The sequence below is a fragment of the Denticeps clupeoides genome, chromosome 3, assembly GCF_900700375.1.
Source record: "Denticeps clupeoides chromosome 3, fDenClu1.1, whole genome shotgun sequence".
Lineage (NCBI taxonomy): Eukaryota > Metazoa > Chordata > Actinopteri > Clupeiformes > Denticipitidae > Denticeps > Denticeps clupeoides.
This window is the reverse complement of record NC_041709.1, coordinates 29418245-29437116: the sequence shown is the minus strand read 5'-3', so window position 1 is coordinate 29437116 and position 18872 is coordinate 29418245. Positions and strand designations below refer to the sequence as shown.

The window sequence follows — 18872 nt, the reverse complement described above, 5'->3', positions numbered from 1 at the left end:
CACATGCACCAAATGGGGCTCAGCTAACACTTTCAGAAGTTTGTTAAGCAGGCTTAAGCCAACCATCGATGTTTGTGAGCACAACAGACACACACACACACACTCACAGGGGAGCAGAGGCCGAGAGTTGCTATAGAAACCCATCAGGTACCCACGGCGCCCCCTGGCATTAGAAGGGAACCGGCTTTTTTAAAAACTCATTTGCACTTCGCTTCCATTCTCCGGTCAGCCTCGGATCCGATCCTCCGCAGAACTTAATATAGCTGCTGGCATAATGGGCTTTCGGCTCTGAAGCTTGGAAGAGCCTGGAATTACATTAAAAGCCACATCAGGCGCTCCTCATACCGCGCTGTTAACAAGCCCCCCAGTCCATCAGAGCTGACGCGGTGCTCCTGAACGCGCCCCGCAACATAGAGACGTTGGGAGCGTTCGCACCAGAGACTTCAGAGGGAGTTTTTTTTTTTCCAACGTTTTTGTTCTACCGTGACGCCACGGGCGAAGAGAGAGAGAAAAGGAGCTTTCCGTCAAGCGCGGCTGTCAGCTCGCCATTAGAACGTTCCACTGCTGATCTCAGGAGAAACAGAGCAGAACATTGCCTCCTTACTGCCAGGAAATGGCTAACCAACCACACACAAACACTCGCTCACACGCAGACCCACAGACACAGATACACACACACACACACACACACACACACACCTCTACAAACACAGAGGAGAGAAATAAAGGGAAAAAAACGGAACGTAAGAAGAGAGGAGGAGCAGAAGGAGACATGGACATGAAGGGTGGAGGAGAGGTGCAGAGTTGAGGAGTTCAGTACCCAGTCACTGCTGGTTGAAATGAAAGCCCCACACCCAGAGAAAGAAAGAAAGAAAATGCCGCAGATCAGAACCCCTCCCTTTTTAACTCTCGGTGGGCTTGCTTTTCTCTTTTTTTTTTTTCTCACCAACACACACACACCTAAAGATGGGGAGGGTTTCTCTTGAAGACATTTGCGGGCTGCTGATGCTGTGTTGCAGTTGTGTAAAGCATGATTGATTCCGGAGAGAATCCAGCCCACTCCAGCGTGAGCAGGCAGCGACAAGTGGGCGAGGTTACCTACCCTCTCTCTTCCACACCACAGCCAGCACCTGCACCTGTGTGCACATCAAATCACCAGCCAACCAAAGTTAAAGACTTCCTGAATGATGCAGTCCTGTTCATACAGCCACCCGGATAAAGATAAAGTGAAGTGATTGTCACTTGTGATACACGGCAGCACAGCACACGGTGCACACAGTGAAATGTGTCCTCTGCATTTAACCCATCACCCTGAGTGAGCAGTGGGCAGCCATGACCGGCGCCCGGGGAGCAGTGTGTGGGGACGGTGCTTTGCTCAGTGGCACCTCAGTGGCACCTTGGCGGACCGGGATTCGAACCGGCAACCTTCTGATTACAGGGCCGCTTCCTTAACTGCTAGGCCACCACTGCCCCATGAAAAGTCACTCCAAATGAAGGCACCGCTGGGATGCCACAACCCGGAAGTGATCGCACCAGAGGTCAAAAGCATGTATAAGTGGCCATCTTGGCTAACTGCTACGTCACCACCTCTTTATAAACCTTCTGTTTTGACTGACTAGCAGTAGCCCGCTTCGATTGTATTGGCAGCGCAAAAATATGTCATGGCGCACAGCAGACAGAGTTAAAGGCTGCTGAGTGGCACGCCATGAAACTCGTAACCAGAGCAGCGCTGATCTCAGATCAGGCAGCCACATTCATTTCCGGCACTATTTTTCAGCACAATTTTTATGCTACCACCAGAAAATCATTGCCATTGCCATTGACATGAGACAGGGCGGTGAACACCTTTACGTGGAAATGAGAACCCAGTTGCAGAGAGTGCAAGGAAGCAGGTGAATTTCCATGAGGTTAGTCTGCGTGAAGAAAAGAGAAGACAAGATACGGGAAGGCAGGGTGTCAGGACAGGCAAACAGACAAGGAATGGAACGATCTTACGATGAGTCGAGGTGAGTGGAGCCGGGTCTTTGAGTCGTGAAAGGCATTCAATGACTGAGAAATGGGAGGCGGCCATCTTGTCACCCCATTTCCACAGCGCTCCCGGTCACATGAGCAGAATCACATGACAAAGACTCTTTTTGGGTTAACTTTCAGATGAAAGCTCTGGGGCGGCACCTGGAGAAGACCCAATCAGGAGGCAGAGCTAATCGAATGACACGCAAATCAGTGCAGCGCTCCATATTTTTAAGGGGCAGTGGTGGCCTAGAGGTAAAGGAAGCGGCCCCCAATATCAGAAGGTTGCCGAGGTGCCACTGAGCAAGGTATCATCCCCACACACTGCTCCCCGGGCGCCTGTCATGGCTGCCCACTGCTCACCAAAGGGTGATGGTTAAAAGCAGAGGTCAATGCAAAAACCTTTTAAATGAGAGTGGATGATTAGAAGGGGAGAGAGTGAGATCCATGGAACAGTGTTTTCTCCCTCTGCATTGCTCAACTCATGTCATTGATGTGTATTTTGTGCTCATCGTTAATGTGTGTCATATTGGGAACTTGTGTTGTGTTGTGTCATATTGCGAACTGTTGTATGTTAGCTGTGGCTTTTTAATTTTTTCTCTTAGCCATAGAGCTAACTATTTCTACAAGTACTCCAAATTACAATAATAATAATATTCCTATTACTATTATCTATACTATTAACTATACTATACTATGTGGAGATGTAGCTCAGTGGTAGAGCGCATGTATGAGGTCTCGGGTTCAATCCCCGGCATCTCCATGGTGACTTCTCTTTTGGGGTGTTAGTAGCCTAGTGGTTAACACACTCGTCTATGAACCAGAAGACCCAGGTTCAAATCCCACTTACTACCATCGTGTCCCTGAGCAAGACACTTAAACCTAAATTGGTCCAGTGGGGGACTGTCCATGTAACTACTGATTGTAAATCGCTCTGGATAAGGGATAAATGCTGTGAATGTAAATGTTGTATTAATTATCATTATTACTATTAACACAACTAGTTTCTTAAAGACATCAGAAACCTTGCACATGTTTACATCAGCCTTTAAGAGCCACTGCATGGCCAACTCATCCCAGCAGGTTCTGTGGGTAGATGGCAGCCCACTGGGTAACAAACTCACATATCAAGCAGCTGACTCACAAACTCATAAGTTTAAATTCTACAAACCATCTTTTACTAACCCATTGAGTGAAACACTTAACCTTGCTGAGCCTGTAATTATTGGAAAACAACAAAATGAAGGCAAAATATTCCTAGGGTTAGGGTTAGAGATCAAATTTCAGTTGCTGCATCATCAGCATATAAACATGAATATTCAAATAGCACTAATAACACTAATGTGTTGCATAAAAAGAAAATCCATTGTAAAACTGTTAATAAAAGTGATGTTGAAAGTTTTTTAGTAGCTCAAGCTTGTTTTTGACATTGATAAACTTGTAAATGCTGTGAGAAAAAAACTGCACATGAGGTGCATTGTGAGACATAGGGCAAAAGTGCTGACTGTGTCGTAAAGTTTCTTCTTCTTTTGTCGTAGTAAAATGTGCATTTTTTTGTTATCCCCAGGTTTGATAGCATAAATAGAGGGACTCTGCAGATTAGCAGAAAAAGAACCCTCTATTTATGTTAAATTATCAGAGTGATGCAAAGTATGCATATTATGTAAAAATCTAAAAGACACTGAAACCTATTTTTGGTACACAGAAACTAATGCATATTGTTGTGCAGTTACATAGTTTTGCATGTTTTTATTAGGTAGTTACACAGTTATGTAACATATGTACTGTGCGATGTATGCAGTAATTATGATACTGGAAAAAGAATTCACATCACACCATAATATGATGTCGTTTGTATTGAATGGATAGATAGACGGATGCAGGAATGGATGAACTGTCTGATTTAGGTATCAGGAGATCCAGAAAGATGCATGTTTTCATGCATGCAGCAAAAAGATGTTTATATGGTTTAAACAACAGATGTTTATATGGTGAGAAACATCACGTAACATAATTATACAAGTAACCATGCATTAATTATTTTTAATATTTCCATTTTAGTTTATTTTATTAGCAAAGGTCTGGATCAGTTTTATCATTTCAGTTGTTATTTAATAGTTAGGGTTGTTATTTAATAGTTAGGTTAGGGTTATTTAAGAGGTTTTACTCAGACAAATAGTCTAGATTTGCCTGAAAATAGCACAATCATCCTTAATTAAATTAAACTTAATTTAAACACTTATAGAAAATATAATGTTTTGCCTATACTACAAATGTAAGATGACTCTACATTATGTGTGGAATTTAAGGGTCAATGAGGTAAATATGGATGGATGGAAATACAGCACTTCAGATTATGACCGGCTTGTGAAGGGTGAGAAACTGACCCCTGAGGACAGGCTGGGTGTGTCTGGAGGATGGATTTATTTCAAGTGAAAGGGTGCATGAGCTCTAGGATAAATGGAGAAGCTGTCTAGCAATGGGATTTTACTGCGGTGTACAATCCCCACGAATACAAACGGAATGGCAGCCCGATCCGACACTACAGTCCATACAAAACCATCCTTACACAGGGAGGGGGGAAAAAGGGCAGGCGGGAAAGATCAATCAGTGCAGGAGAGCGAGTGTCAATCAGCCTTGGGAGTGGGATATGGGCTTTCCTCCCTTGTAACCATGGCAACGCGGGAGCCACATCTGAGAGGCTCGGGTTACAAACAAACCCTCACTCACACCTGACACCCAGCATTTCCAGGCAGAGCCAATCAGAATGAACCCAGATCCGCAACACCTGCTCATTCCATGATCTTATCAGTAACATTTAAAAAGAAACTTCACCAAAGCTGCTGTCACAGTACTTATCACCATACTTTCGACTGATAAAAACTGTGTCACAGGTGTAGGAGATGATGCTTTTTTTTCCCGGGCAAATCACTGTCAGAGACTTGTGGAATAATGTGAGCTGCAGCAACATCCTGGCCTAGTTGCTTCGAAATAAAAAGCTCTTGTTTCAAAAATGTTCCTAGATATCTGGACCATAGAAAGCAAAGACATCGTGGATAATGGAAAGAAATAAAAGAAAAGATGCAGCTTTTACCGGCAGAAGACGCCTAGCAGCACCACCACCACTACAAGCCCTGCGTCCTGACCAAGACGGAAGGATGTCTGGTCTCGCCCTCTCCTCTCCTCCCCTGTCCTCGTCCTCTTCTCTCCTCTTCTGGGTGTGTAAATATCGAGAGGCTAGTCTCTCCGCCTTCCTACCGCTCTCCCTCTCTTCCCCTTGCTGTGACTCCCCCGGTGCGCTGCGCGATGTTAAAGCCACGGTGGAGGAGGAGGAGGAGGCGACTCCTCCTCCATACGGCTGCCGCTGAGAGTGAGAGAGTGAGACGGGAAGCAAGAGAAAGAGAGAGAGAGCTGTGGGAACTGCCTGTGAGGGGGCGGGCGGTAATCCTGCCCCCACCTCCCCTCTCTACGACTCCCTGCTTGCAGATGTGAGGCCGGCATGAGAGAGAGAGAGAGAGAGAGAGAGAGAGAGAGAGAGAGAGACACTTAATTAGCCCTAGAAGCTGATTAATGCTATACACACACACACACACACACACACACACACACACCCCTTCTGTTCCTTTGCTACAATCACAGGAAGCATATAAGGAATATTACATGTAACTCCCAGGGGAGACGGAGACTCCTAGCACAGTCCACAACCCACACACGTTTACACACGGCGTACTACATGGGGCATATTACACAATATAATCACGGTGTAAAGCCTTATTGTGTGACTTGGCATCTGGATATCGCGGAACAATGGTGGACAAGGGGAACATCACAAACAATGAACCGACCACGAACAGACACGAACAGGGCAGCTTTATACATCAGACACAGGTGATAACAATCAGAAACCATTACACAAGACTAGCATGAATCTCCGGTCCGAATTCCGGACCCAGAGTGGCCCCTGCTGGCCCGGATCATGACAGATAAATAACTTAATGGTGCAATGATGAAAAATTATCTCCACAGCAGAATTAACATTCATCTGATGAACTGAAACAATTTGTTTAGAGGAAAGTATTAGAAGTACAGTAAAGGTAGAAGTACAGTAAAGAAGTACAGGAGATGTCGGCAGTGGTGAGCTGTGATTATAGGCATGAGGTTTATCATGACACCAAAAAACTTCACTGATCCAACTGTTGCCAAGCAACGTGAAGCAGTCGTCAGCTGAAATTCTGATATTCTGACCATAAGCAATGTAGTAATTCAGTCACATCAATCACAGTGCCAGGTCGAAGCTCACTGTGGTATAACATGTTCATAAGGCTCAGTCATGCTGTCCAGATGCGAAGCAGCTCCGCCTCATTTACTTCTAATTCGCCCTTTTTAACGCCTCCACTGCCCTGCTATCCTTATATTATCTTTTTATTTTTTGCAGTCATCTGACCCACTTTCTCGTGTGGATTTTTTTAATTTTTTTTTATCTCTCAGCGCTGTAACCTGCGGGGTGGTACCCAGTGTTTCTTATCCGAGAAAAAACTCGATCATTAACACAGATCAGGACGCCCATCACAGCAAAGAGATGTAAACAGCGTCCGGCGGCCAGTGTGATGTTAAAACGCTGCAGCTACGCCCTCATCGGAGAGACATAATAATGAGGGGAGCCGCAGCTCAGCGCCCACTCCTGCGTCGTGTTCAGCATCTTGCCGGAGCTGGGATGATCCGTGCTGTGTTTAATAATGCATGCCGGTGATTTCGGGATTTTCCTTCCTAAGAAAGCACAGTGCACTGGAGAAGCCGATCTTAAATTCGTGTTTGAACAAGCATTCCTAATGCGGACTGAAACCTTTTTTAAAAAATCACATGATGTCTGAGCGGTTAGCGAAAGATTCTATTTAAGCAACAGAACATGAGAGGCTTCTTGCTCCTACAAATTACACCTGTGACTTGACAGCAGACACATATTTAACATATTCTTTATGAATATAACATATTCTTTAGATTTCAAAAAGACAGATAATGCAATTAAAGCAGAAAAAACACTGATTGGAAATTTTTTGAAATAATATTGTCTCCTAATATTGTCTCCTTCAAAACTGTTTTTTATAGCAGTTATGAGTGGGCTTGGGATTGACACAAGGTAAGTTCTGATGATTACCGCAAAAACTTTATTTTTTCAGCAGTCATTCATTAATAGCCAAGACCCTAACTCTCAGTTACAATGTGGAAGCAATGTTACCATCGGACTTTGTTACCATCGAACCTCTTCGATGGTAACAAAGTATGCTTCATACCACCTCCTGTAATGCACTCTGAAGGCTCAGAAATCCACTTGAAAGAACAGAAATGTGGAGATTGTATGGATGTGGTGATAAACAGCATACTTCAATAGTTCATGACAGCCATTGTAATGACTATAAGAATATTAGAGCATTGTCTGGGTCTTCAGGTTGTGTAGAGAATTAACTGTGATACAGATACACTAAAGGCATTATTTGTGAACTGGTGCTAAGCACAGTTCTACGCAGGGCCCTTGTTCACTAGTGCAAGGCCAAAAGATTCATAAGTATATACAATATACGTATGAATACAATATATACATGGTTTCTAATGATATTTGTGCATGCAACGTATTTGTGGGTCCAAAATTTGTAGCCACACAGAATGAGGAAGAAATGTCAGAGCTGTCCATCATTGAGATCATGCAATTTTATGCTCTGTTTTAAAAAACATAACTAAATATATAAAAAAAAACACAGATTACAAAAAAGTGCCCTACGTGTGTAACTTTATTACTTTGAATATGGTATGATGCGAATAATACCACAAATGAACAATCAGATAATGCCTGGAGTACTGATATAGAGTAGTATTTCAAATTGCCTTGTTTTGACACATGTTGATGGAGAAGCTCTTTAAGAAGATGACATTCAGTAATAGACTAGATTTTCTAGACTCTCACAGACCATTCTGCAGCCCACTTTAATTGCCCAAGTCAATAAGGGCCAAAAAGAGAGCCTGTCTGATATCCCCATTTGCGGGTGAGCAACGTGCGTCTGGATTCAGGATTATTACTTCACGGGAGATGGAGAGCTCCATTAGGCGCCGAGAAATGAATACCGGCTCTGTTTTAAATGGCAGCCGGGCTGAAATCGGGAGCTGAATGTATTTTCAGAAGGAGCTGAAGTTATCAGGTTATTGCCTTTAGCGATTGGCTTTTCCCTGCTAAAACTTAATCATCGTAACAACCCTGACAAGAGCTCCGACACGTGCTCTCTAAACAGCTGTCATTGGACTGCCACAGTATTTATTATTCACCAATTCAGGATTAGGCCATGGATGAGGTGGTGCCATAATAGCATTTAATTTTCTCATTTGTGTCGCAGGATAAATGGTAAAAATAAAAACACTGAGCCACTTCCTAATTCAGATTTCCTACCTGTTTGGCCTCTTGGTGGTGTTTTTAACCTAAACCAACCACAGTCACAAAATGTGACTGTGGGCAGGAAATTAAGTGTAGGTTCTGGGAAGAGCAGGGAGTGGAGAGCTGATGGTGGAGACTGTTGCCGTGGTGACACTTAAAACAAATGGGCCGGGACATGTTATGTCTCACGTATTTAACTTGTGTCTTGGCTGTCCGTTATAACTAGAAAAACAACTTAACATACAAATTAAAGCCTGAAAATTCTAGAAAAAGATCTAGAACATCTACAAAAAGGGTGTGGCTAAAAAGAGCCGCGTGCTCTAATAAATAACTGGTGGATTTGTTTGGTTGGTATTTTTTTCCTTACTATAAATTACGGAAGTTTAAGATGCTAACTCAGCATCACATGAATTATTTAAGATCATGGCTAACATGTTTTGTTCAGTCTGGCCTAAAAATACCTTACTGGCCTACAAATACATTATTGTATTACAGTTATCAACAACATTTTACAATACAAGTTGATGATGCAATTTATCATGTTTTATTATAGTGATACAGTGTGAAATGCTAGAAATGTGATATTGTCACTATAAACTGTACATATTTTGGTTCTTTAAAGACAAAAACCCATTAATTTAAAGTGGTATTAGAAATAAATACTATGTTTCTTGATATTTGTAAAGTAAAGTGAAGTGATTGTCACATGTGATACACCCTATACTCAACAACATTTTACAATACAACACACTACAGGTTGATGATGCAATTTATCATGTTTTATTATAGTGATACAGTGTGATATAATATGCTAGAAATGTGAAATTGTCACTATAAACTGTACATATTTTGGTTCTTTAAAAACCCATTAATTTAAAATGATATTAGAAATAAATACTATGTTTCTTGATGTTTCCCCCTATACTACTTCTTTTGGGTTTGAGTTCCAGATACCAAATTTTGGTCCACTATGCTGAATCCATTTGCTTTGCTGCAGCTTTAATGCTACAGAATGTTCCTGTTTAATATGCAGATAGGCAGATAGTTTGAAGTTTAATAACTTTTTTGACCCAAGGATTATTCCTTCAAGCGACTGTTACATTGTCAGGTTCAGAGCAGAAACTTTGTGACAATGACCACAGTAAAATTCTCTTTTTTATAGATGGTGCAAACTGCCAGGCACAAATTATCGACACTCAACCCCGGTCTGAAGCTGGAGTCCACCAGCCATCCCTGGGCATTCAGAAGCCCTGTCAGTCACTGATGGGGGCCGGAATGAATGAAGGATAATGGAATTATGAGCAACTGGAGCAGGATGCAGAGACAAACTTTAATGCTGTTACAGTGTTAGTAGCGGCAGCTTCAGCCAAGTCCAGATTCCGGGAAAAAAAAAAAATCCCCCTCCCTGCTGAGCTGTGACTATCTGGGGAAACACCACAAAGTCACATTACCAGCATCCTCTCTGCTGTAATGTGTGTTAGGGTGGTTAATTATACAGATGGAGCCTCCACAGTGTTATTACTCACTTTATTAATTATCTTACGCCGTTCTCATAGCTCTCCGGGTGGTAACTGTCGCAACAACCATGGAAGTTCCACTTCCAACCACATTTAAATGAAATGGTCGTCATGACAATATTAATTTTTACCATCTCCTTGAAAGTGAAAGTGATTGTGCCAACGTGGCGGTTCCTTACTGCTACAAGTCCACTTCCTTAACCACCATTCCACCACAGGGGGTCCAGCAAGAGAAGACAATTCCTGAAGGTCACGCCTCAACACATGCTCTCAGTCCATATGTCCACCATGCAGTGTCTTCTGAGGAACAGTTTGCGCCAATGAACCGTGGAATAAGTCATCGCAAATTAACAACTTTCCTCGTGGACCCAAAATAAATAAATAAATAAATAAATAAATAAATAAATAAATAAATAAATAAATAAATAAATGAATATAGTTGCCATAGTTACAGCCAACTAAGGTTTTGTGGAATATGCTCTCGTCCACAAAAAGTGACTTCATCCCTCTTACCCGCCAACTCAATGTGTCCTCAAATATGAAGCCAAATATGAAACAGGGTTCAGTGTGTGCCAGTTGGGTCACAAAGCTGCCCTGGATCATAAATGGACATTTTTTTTTAATAATGCTGCTGTTAAACATGTTTTACACAAGATCTGATAAGACGTGATAAATAGTTGTTTCAAAAAACATGAATTGACTAAAGCATGAACGTGTTTTTGAGTGGAGTGTGTTTGTGCAGCAGGCATCTTGTGAAAATGAGGGATCCAGTATGACTTGCAAAGCAAAGCTCCTGCTTTTGCATCAAAATCAATCCGAGGCATCGGCGACGTGTCGCAGTCTGCCCATTTCCCATTACTTATTTGTTCCTGCTCTCATATGGGCCGGTTGCCCAGACAACAGCTCCGAAAAAAAAAAAAACCTTTCCTCTCCGGTCCTGAGGTGGACCTGCAAGACCTAGTGCTGCTTCATTTCCTGTCCCTCATGGCTTCTTCATTTCCTGCACCTGAAAGCTACACAAGACTTCTGCACCGCGGCCACTTGTTTTGTAATTGAACATTTCCACGCCAGATGGGTTATGAAACTGCACGGCCACAATGCTAGGCACGATGCTGAAAAGAGCAGAGACTCACCAAGGACCTGTACTGCTGCTTCTCCTGTCTGAGAGTTGAAACCTCGAGCTTCAGGGTTCGATTCTTGTCTTCGAGCAGTCGGTAACAGTTGACTTTCTGAGGCAGACGTGTGATGAGTTGCTGGGGAAGAACTTCGTTTCTCAGCTGGAAGAGAAGAGAAGAGTCGACATCCATACATTATCTCCACCTGTACAGGTGTACGTCATGGTCTCGGCCGTATCAACATATTACACATCATAACAGCGTTTCAGAGGTGTGGCTACCTCTGGTAAAAAAAAAAAATGGAATCCTAGTTCATGGCTCCCGTGATGTTGCCAACTGGCTAGTCTGCATTGAAGCGCTGAGGTTTTTCATTATACTTTGCGCATAAACAATAAATCCTTATAAAACCTTACATGAATTTAAATCTTTGCATGTAATCTCCATGTTGGAGAGAATGGTCTGATCTGCAGGGGTTGTAGTAGCCTAGTGGCTAAAACACTCACCTATTTGCTCCAGGGGGATTGTCCCTGCAACTAATGATCGTAAATCGTTCTGGATAAGGGCATCTGCTCAATGCTGTGAATGCAGATGTAAGTCTGGTTGTACTTGTGGGACACGAATACATTGAAAAAAGCATTTAATGGCAATGGTTGGATAAGATGAACGAGATATAAAAATCAACCAGATCTGTACACTGTCAGTGGCATTAGCAATTTAGCATAGCACAAATCTGATGCTGATTCACATGAATGAAAGCCAAAACGCCGCTTGGACAGAGTTTCATGTGAAAGCTTCATTTCAGGTTTTCGGCCATCACTCTGCATTTACCTTCACTCAATCAGACGATGTGCCGATCCATTTACGGCCCCAGTCCCTCCGGAGCAACATTAAGTGCTCATGGGCGCCCTGTTAAGAGTGGTGTTCACACTTGACACATGGCTTTTTGCAGGTCAGCAGGTTTCACTTACATCACATTTTACTTATTTAGCTGACGCTCGTATACAGAAAAACTTCCGCTTTCTAATTGACAGTCCCCTAGGAACACCCCGCAAAACATAGGCTTGTTCGGCTAATTGATACAAATGAAGGCAACCTTGAGCTGCATCTCAAGTGTCTCTCAAGCTGTTTGCACCGATTTAAGGACTAAAATTGAATTCAGATTTTGCACAATCTGACAGTGGTGATTACAAAGTGAGTTTTAGATCAGAAGAACGATAGAGGTCCACACATAATCAGTTGAATTGTCACTGAAGATCACACACAATTTCACAGTAAATTATTTAACTTATTAGATTATTGCATTCTATTGAAATGGAATTTATTGGAATTTTTTGAAATTCTGCATTTATTTACTCAGTAAGGTATAGAATTAGATTTGTCCCACAATTCTGAAACTAAACTTTCCTTATATTGAACAAAATTAAGACGTTGAAATATAAAATAAGAGGTTGGAATTTTGACAACATAGTTTCACTGCTGGCTTTTCAGTTGCTCCGCCCCCTTTTACGTATACGCTGCCTGAGGATTCGATTACAATTCTGGCACAGTTCTTTCGTGTGGGCGGGGCTTGGCCAGCAGGTATTTGAGTGACAGCTCCGTTCCCCGGAACTCTATCACTGCGAGATATGTGGGCTTCAAGAACAGGCAGAGCTCAACAGCTATTAGCCAACACATCACATTACATCATTCCATATGTGATTGCAAATGTTTGTTACTGCTGTGCGTACGCAACTTCGGAGTTGTGATAGGAAGTTTGACTCTTTTCAGAGTGCCTCATATTTCAGCCTTGTGTGGCAAATATGATTTATCAACTATGACATATATACATATGAGGCTGCAGATGATAAATTAAGAGGCATGCCACAAGAGCCCTCTCTCCTAAAAGAGCCAAACTTCCCATCAGTCGTTCAGAGGAAGGGACCTAATGAGGTGAAGCCCCGCCCACATGGGAGAACAGGCAACACAAACACAAAAGCCAGCAGCGACACTGGAAATTGAAAGTCTCACAAGCAAAAATGAAAAAGCCTCTTATTTTATACTTCAATGCCTTATTTTTGCCGGATGAAAAAGGAAGGTTTGTTTAAGGTTTTTTTCTTTAGCAAGGGGGATGATATAAGCGGCATAAGGAAAATGCCGGTGGAGACGCCAGCAGTAATCAAACTCTACCTCTGCATTGGAAATGTTGCTCTGGCAAACCGGCCCCTTCCTCTGGCATGCCCATTACTGATGATTTATTCATGAATTACATCCAGCAGTTGCAGGCACTGCCAGGCCTGTTTGAATTGCTCTTCCTCTCTGTGCCGCTTTATCCCCAGTCAGTCCAGAAGGGCCAGAGTGAACATCACAGGTTGCTCTTATCGCCCTGCTGAAAGAGCTGTTCCTCCACAGCCTCTACGGATCAGGAAAGACAGCTTTCAGTTATCCGGGAAGCATCTTCAGACCTCGATCAATTTCCTGACGTAGCCTGAATCCCAGGTCAGAACAAACTGTCCTCGCAGCCCAGTGCCCACAGCAAGCAACATGCTTCAAATTGGTCCTATAAATGTCTTTACTCATTAGTTTCTATCTGTGCCAGTTCTTCATATAATGTTCCAAGATCAGTCCAAGATCAGAATATTCAATCAGTCTTCCCACAATGCAACAGAACTGAATGGGTGATTTCTTTTCTTTTTTTACCAAAAAACCCGAAATGCTGCAGCGCTCATACATGAGCAGTCCTGGCACGTATTATCTTACACAAGGCACCATGAAAAATTTATAGAAAAACCTGGAAATTTTCTCAGATGCTGAACTCTTCTATGTGCTGTGAGCTGTGCTGCGGCAGGCATGTGTGGGCAAGTGGGCATTAATTCCACCGGATCGCTGCCCTACGGTAGTGACAGGAGGAGGGTTCGACACCATCAGACAGGCAGTCACACAGGGAGAGGCCGCAGATGACCAGAGCAATTCTGCCTATCTATCTGTCTATCTGTAAATTCATTTGTAAAAACGTATATGTGTTCTCAGTGTGGTGAGACAAAAAACTGATTGATTAACTGAAACGTTTGCAATTAAGCTGTTGTTTCATTATCAATTGACAGAAAAAAACTGTTTTCATGAAGAAGACCAGACTGGAAGACCAGTTGAAAACAGATGAGCAGAGAGGGACAGTAAAAGCCACAGGCATGGGACACTTCCATGCTGCCAAGAACCAGTGACCAGGAACGGCTTTATTTTTAATCCTGAACGGGCGCACAGCATCCGGTAGCCCCGGGAAAATGAGAAATGGTGGAACCTTTCTGTCTCTCTCTCCAGGTACAGAGAGAGGGGCTCCTACAGAGTCAGAAGGGGTGAGCCTGGCTGATTTGTGGGAATAGAGCAGGGAACCCCAGACATCGCTCTGCAGACACTGTGAAACCGGATCTACATCCCGTCCGGACCACAGCTGTCGGGTGTGTGTTTACATCACTTTTCTGTTATGAGTTACAGCGATTCCCACGATTATTTTTATTATAAAGGATAGGTTATAAAGTACATAGACGAGTGGTTCTCAGCTGAATAGTTTATTGGTCTGCTTATTCCAAGGCAGCACATGATTGCATTTCTTCATTGCTGTGCACCGGCTGCTTTGTTCACTGCAGATCCAGCAAGTCCTGGGCGTGGCCGTCTGCTTATTTTATTCTGCATCCGATTAAAGATGTTCCTTTAGAACCGTGTGATCAATGCTCATTCCTCCTCATCACATTGTCATTTGTCCAGACTTCAAAGAATCAGATGCATAGAGCACCACCGGCCTTGAAAACCTCAAGTGTGCCAAAGTATCTTGTTCTCTTTCCTTTCTGAGCCAAGGGGCTTTCTAGAACTTTACATAATTCTCCCACGCATGCTGCCGCTAAAGCCACAAATTCATCACAGGTCTGTCGGATCCAGCTGGCAGACATAGTGCGGGCGAGGGAACCAGAGAGACGGACATGCGGAAGCTGCTGGAGCCAACACAGACCAGGAGACACTGATCAACAGGCTGTACATGTACACATGTCACTTGCAATACACTGAAGTCCACCGTTGTAGAAAATTAGAGTAGTGACTACCTATTGGTTTGATGCCCCACTAGGCCACTACTAGCCACTTCAATTATGCCTAGTCCTTCTACACCTATTTTCATTTTTTTTTAGTCTTTCTGTAACAAAACTGGACATCAAGCAACAAGTAATGGGACATCGGCCATCCAACAATGAACTAGTTTCATGGAGCAAACTAGCCGTTCGCTGTCTGAATTTCTATAAGATCTACCAAACGATCTGATCTTAGATCAGAAGCGAAAATGGCAAAGTCCTCTGCACGCTGTAATTCTTCTCTATGGTCAGCGTGAGGTCACTGCCCTGAAGCACACAGGCTGCTGCTGGAGGAGTAAAAATGCTCTTTGTCTGCAGGCGCTAACACCCCATGTGTAAAACGCCCTTCCTGGCTAGAAAACATCAGGCAACAAGCATGACCTTGACCAGACACAAACATAGCCTGTGGTGCTCTCTCTCTCTCTCTCTCTCTCTCTCTCTCTGCATCTTTCCTCCACCTCTCTCACTACTCCTGTCCTCTGGGCATCAGGAGTAAGCAGATCTGCCCTCGCGCTCTCAGCTCCCCACATCCACCCCAGTCAGCCAAACTCGCCCTCTCCTCCTCCGCCACCTGACCCCACCCCCCCGATTAGCCCCACGCCACGGGCTGCTCCCTCCTGTTCAGCCAGCCGTCCCTTTTCCCGGCACACTACGCCAGGCCAGATGTCAGGCACACAAAGGCACTCATTTACCATCAGAGCACGGGGTGTAGCATGTAGCATCCTATAGCTGACGCCGCCCAAGTGAGGGTGTGTAGCATAGCGTACCTCAGATGCGGCTCCCCTGTTTCCCAGGACGACCGTTTCCCAAGACGACCAGTAGGCGTGGCGGGGCTACCGATGACAACACGTCTGTGGTCTTTGCGTTTGTGTGTGCCGCCACTAAAAAGGCTTCTCACAGCCCACAGCTGCATCGGTGGAGTATATTCTGTCTGTTGCTCTCTCTCTCTCTCTCTCTCTCTCTCTCTGTCTCTCTCTCTCACAGAGAGAATAACCCCAGCAGCATCACACCAGCAAGAGTCACTCTTCCTCTCCCTTCATCATCTCTCTCTCACCGCACACACTCACACTATGGCGCATGCTCACACTCACACATCCTCCCATACGGTAGCACACACACACACACACACACACATTCACACTCAACCCCTCCTTCTGTCTCACTCTCTCTCTCTCTCTGACACTCGCCGTGATTCACTCTCATTGTGTACGTATCACTCCACTGGTGCTAACAGTAGCCTTTTTTTTTCCTGCGCTCTGCAAAGATGGCACACCCCCATCGACTGTGGCTGTCCAATCAGCATCTCTAACCTTTGACCTTTTCCATTTTTATTTACCAGTTCCACCTCTACCCTTCTTCCATTTCTTTTATTTGCCAGTTCCGCCTCTATCTCCTTCAGCTCATGCTTTGACCCCTGACCTCCTCTCTGGCTGCCCTCTGCGCACAATGCATTGAGCGTCCGCCTGTGGACCCAGAACCCCCCGGTTCTCTTGTCTCTCCCTTTAAAGAGCACAGGAGCTGAAAGGTCAGTCTCTGCCTACAGCAGACACTCGGGGTGAGCGGTAGTCAGCCGGAAAGCATGTCGGCGGGGGGGCGGGCTAATTGCACAGCACAGCTGAAACGCTAAAGGGACGACTGTCTGTTCGCCTTCCCAAAATGCACTGCAGTGCCGGAGTCATCTTTGGACGGATAGACGGAGGAGCGCTGGGCTGCTTACGTTGGGAACTAGCTTAAAAAAAGGAAACGCTCAGCCCAGAATATGCCACAGTCTCTTGTCCTTTCACGTGTTGCCTAGCAACCACGGCAGCTCTTCCCGTTCTCCCTCCCTCCCCTTCCCGGGGGCACTCCCCTACAAATGCATCAGTTTAAGGTGCAATGTGTCTCCCTGAGGGACACAGAAAGCATCTGCAAAGATACCGCCAGTGATTGGACAGCCAGCTGCAGCCACACCTGCTACGTGCTACAGTTGCTTGAAAGGGCAAGCTGTCATTTGACCAGACCAGCAGCCCCGCCCACTACTCATTTGTATAGCATGACGTCTGCGATAGGTCGAGTGGATTTTGAAAATAGTGAGTTGGCTCCCTCTGCTGGACAACAGGGACATTTTTTATGTTTGTTTTAATCAGTCTGTCCAGGATTTTTGGCATTTATGCAATAGCAGTATGCTTGGTTTAATGGCACTAATTGGTCAAGTTTGCAGAAAGGTTGCGATGATAAAAGAACGACAAAAGTTTGTTGAATTAGCATTAATTATCGATATTGCAACATCCCACATTCTAGATTATCTCTGATGTATTCAAATTTGCAACGTCGTTAAATTAAAAAAAATTTCAGCACTAGGCATTTTTTAGGGGTTCTCTTGTGTTCTCCTGGGCCAATGCATTCAAATAAATGGACCATGAAACAACTGTTGTTGAGGACCTGGCTTGTGCTGCAGCCCTCCATCACCAACCAAAACACATTGGACTTGGGTCAGAAGATTGATCAAGCAAGTTATATTTTTTGTGTTTTTTAATACAGCATCCATTTCCAGTAGCAGCAAAAAAAAAAATACAGATCTCAACACCTTTGAGATGAAGAACTCATTTTAAGTTAAATATTTTACTAAGAGTAAGAAATGAACGTAGAACTTGTCTTCACAGGCTGTCACTCACCCTCTCCTTTGTGCGGGCGTGCCCAGCGCTCCTGGCAGAGATGATTGACAGTTGCCTCTGAATCCACAGCAGTTCATTCTGTGACTGCCGGAGCAGCTGCTCCACGTCAGTGGTTGGACGTTCTCGACCACGCATGACGACCTGCTTACACACATACACACACACACACACACACACACACACACACACACACAAAGTGGTTAAAGAGTGGCTACACATGAAGAATTCTCCCTCTTAAACCCCAAGAAGAACTCTGTCTGGAAAGGGGGTGTGGTGTACCTTCCTGGCTGTGCTGCTGTCCCAGTCCGCGCTGCCACTGGCCCTCTGGGACGGGTGTCGTCCCCGGCCTGGGATTATTAATGCGGGCTCTGCTCGTTACGCAACGTCGCAGCCAACAGAGGATTACACTGTCAGAGAGTCCCAGCGCTGGCAACCGATCCACTCTCTTCTGCGGAGACAAAAGCGCAAATCCCCTTATTCCACAATCGCACATCGCTACGCAAGACCGTGGCTGCTGCGAGGACATGCTTTTACAGGACAGTGGTGTCCCAATTCAGAAGAGGTCGGTTTATAAAGAACACATCTGCCAAGGGTCCTGGCCTGACTTTAATTCTGGAACTTCGGGTTATGTATGTCATATTTCCTAACCGCCCATCACAGTAGATAAGTGGATCCAGAAGCAGAGTGAACTGGGTGGGTGACGCACACCCACATGGGAGGGGCCGTCAATCATAGTGATACGATATCTTGGATGGATGTCTTTCCATTATGGAAGTCTAGAAGAAGGCATTACGTCTAAGACTCTATGCAATGCCGAAGCAATGCACTTCACTGTTATGGATTGCTAAAACACTCCAACTCACTTCACTGCTAAAATTCACATTTTTACTCAAATCAGTAATGAAAGATCTTAGCTACACATTACTGTGTATCTATTTATTTATTATTTATGGATTATGGATGGATGTTGGCTCTTACAGAAATGGTCACATTCCCCTTATTTATAGCAAATCTCACCTAGAAAAAGCTGCGTAATTACATGTTACCTCATCCTTCACTGT

General features: G+C 44.2%; 1 protein-coding gene across 6 annotated transcripts in view; it reads right to left on the bottom strand.

The window, feature by feature from the left end:
* rimbp2a (RIMS binding protein 2a) overlaps positions 1 to 18120 on the bottom strand; it is a 63468-nt gene extending 45348 nt beyond the window's left edge. For 2 of the 6 annotated variants that reach the window (XM_028971151.1, XM_028971154.1), the window contains exons 1-2: positions 17812 to 18048; positions 11082 to 11225 (exon numbers count right to left, since the gene is read on the bottom strand). In XM_028971151.1, coding sequence (XP_028826984.1) covers positions 11082 to 11225; positions 17812 to 18030 — 363 coding nt within the window. In that variant the 5' untranslated portion in view covers positions 18031 to 18048. Of the gene's footprint in view, positions 1 to 5104; positions 5338 to 11081; positions 11226 to 17811; positions 18049 to 18090 lie in introns of those variants that run through there. The other 4 variants (XM_028971157.1, XM_028971156.1, XM_028971153.1 and 1 more) reach the window with 3 other exon arrangements.
* Positions 18121 to 18872: the final 752 nt, after the last annotated feature.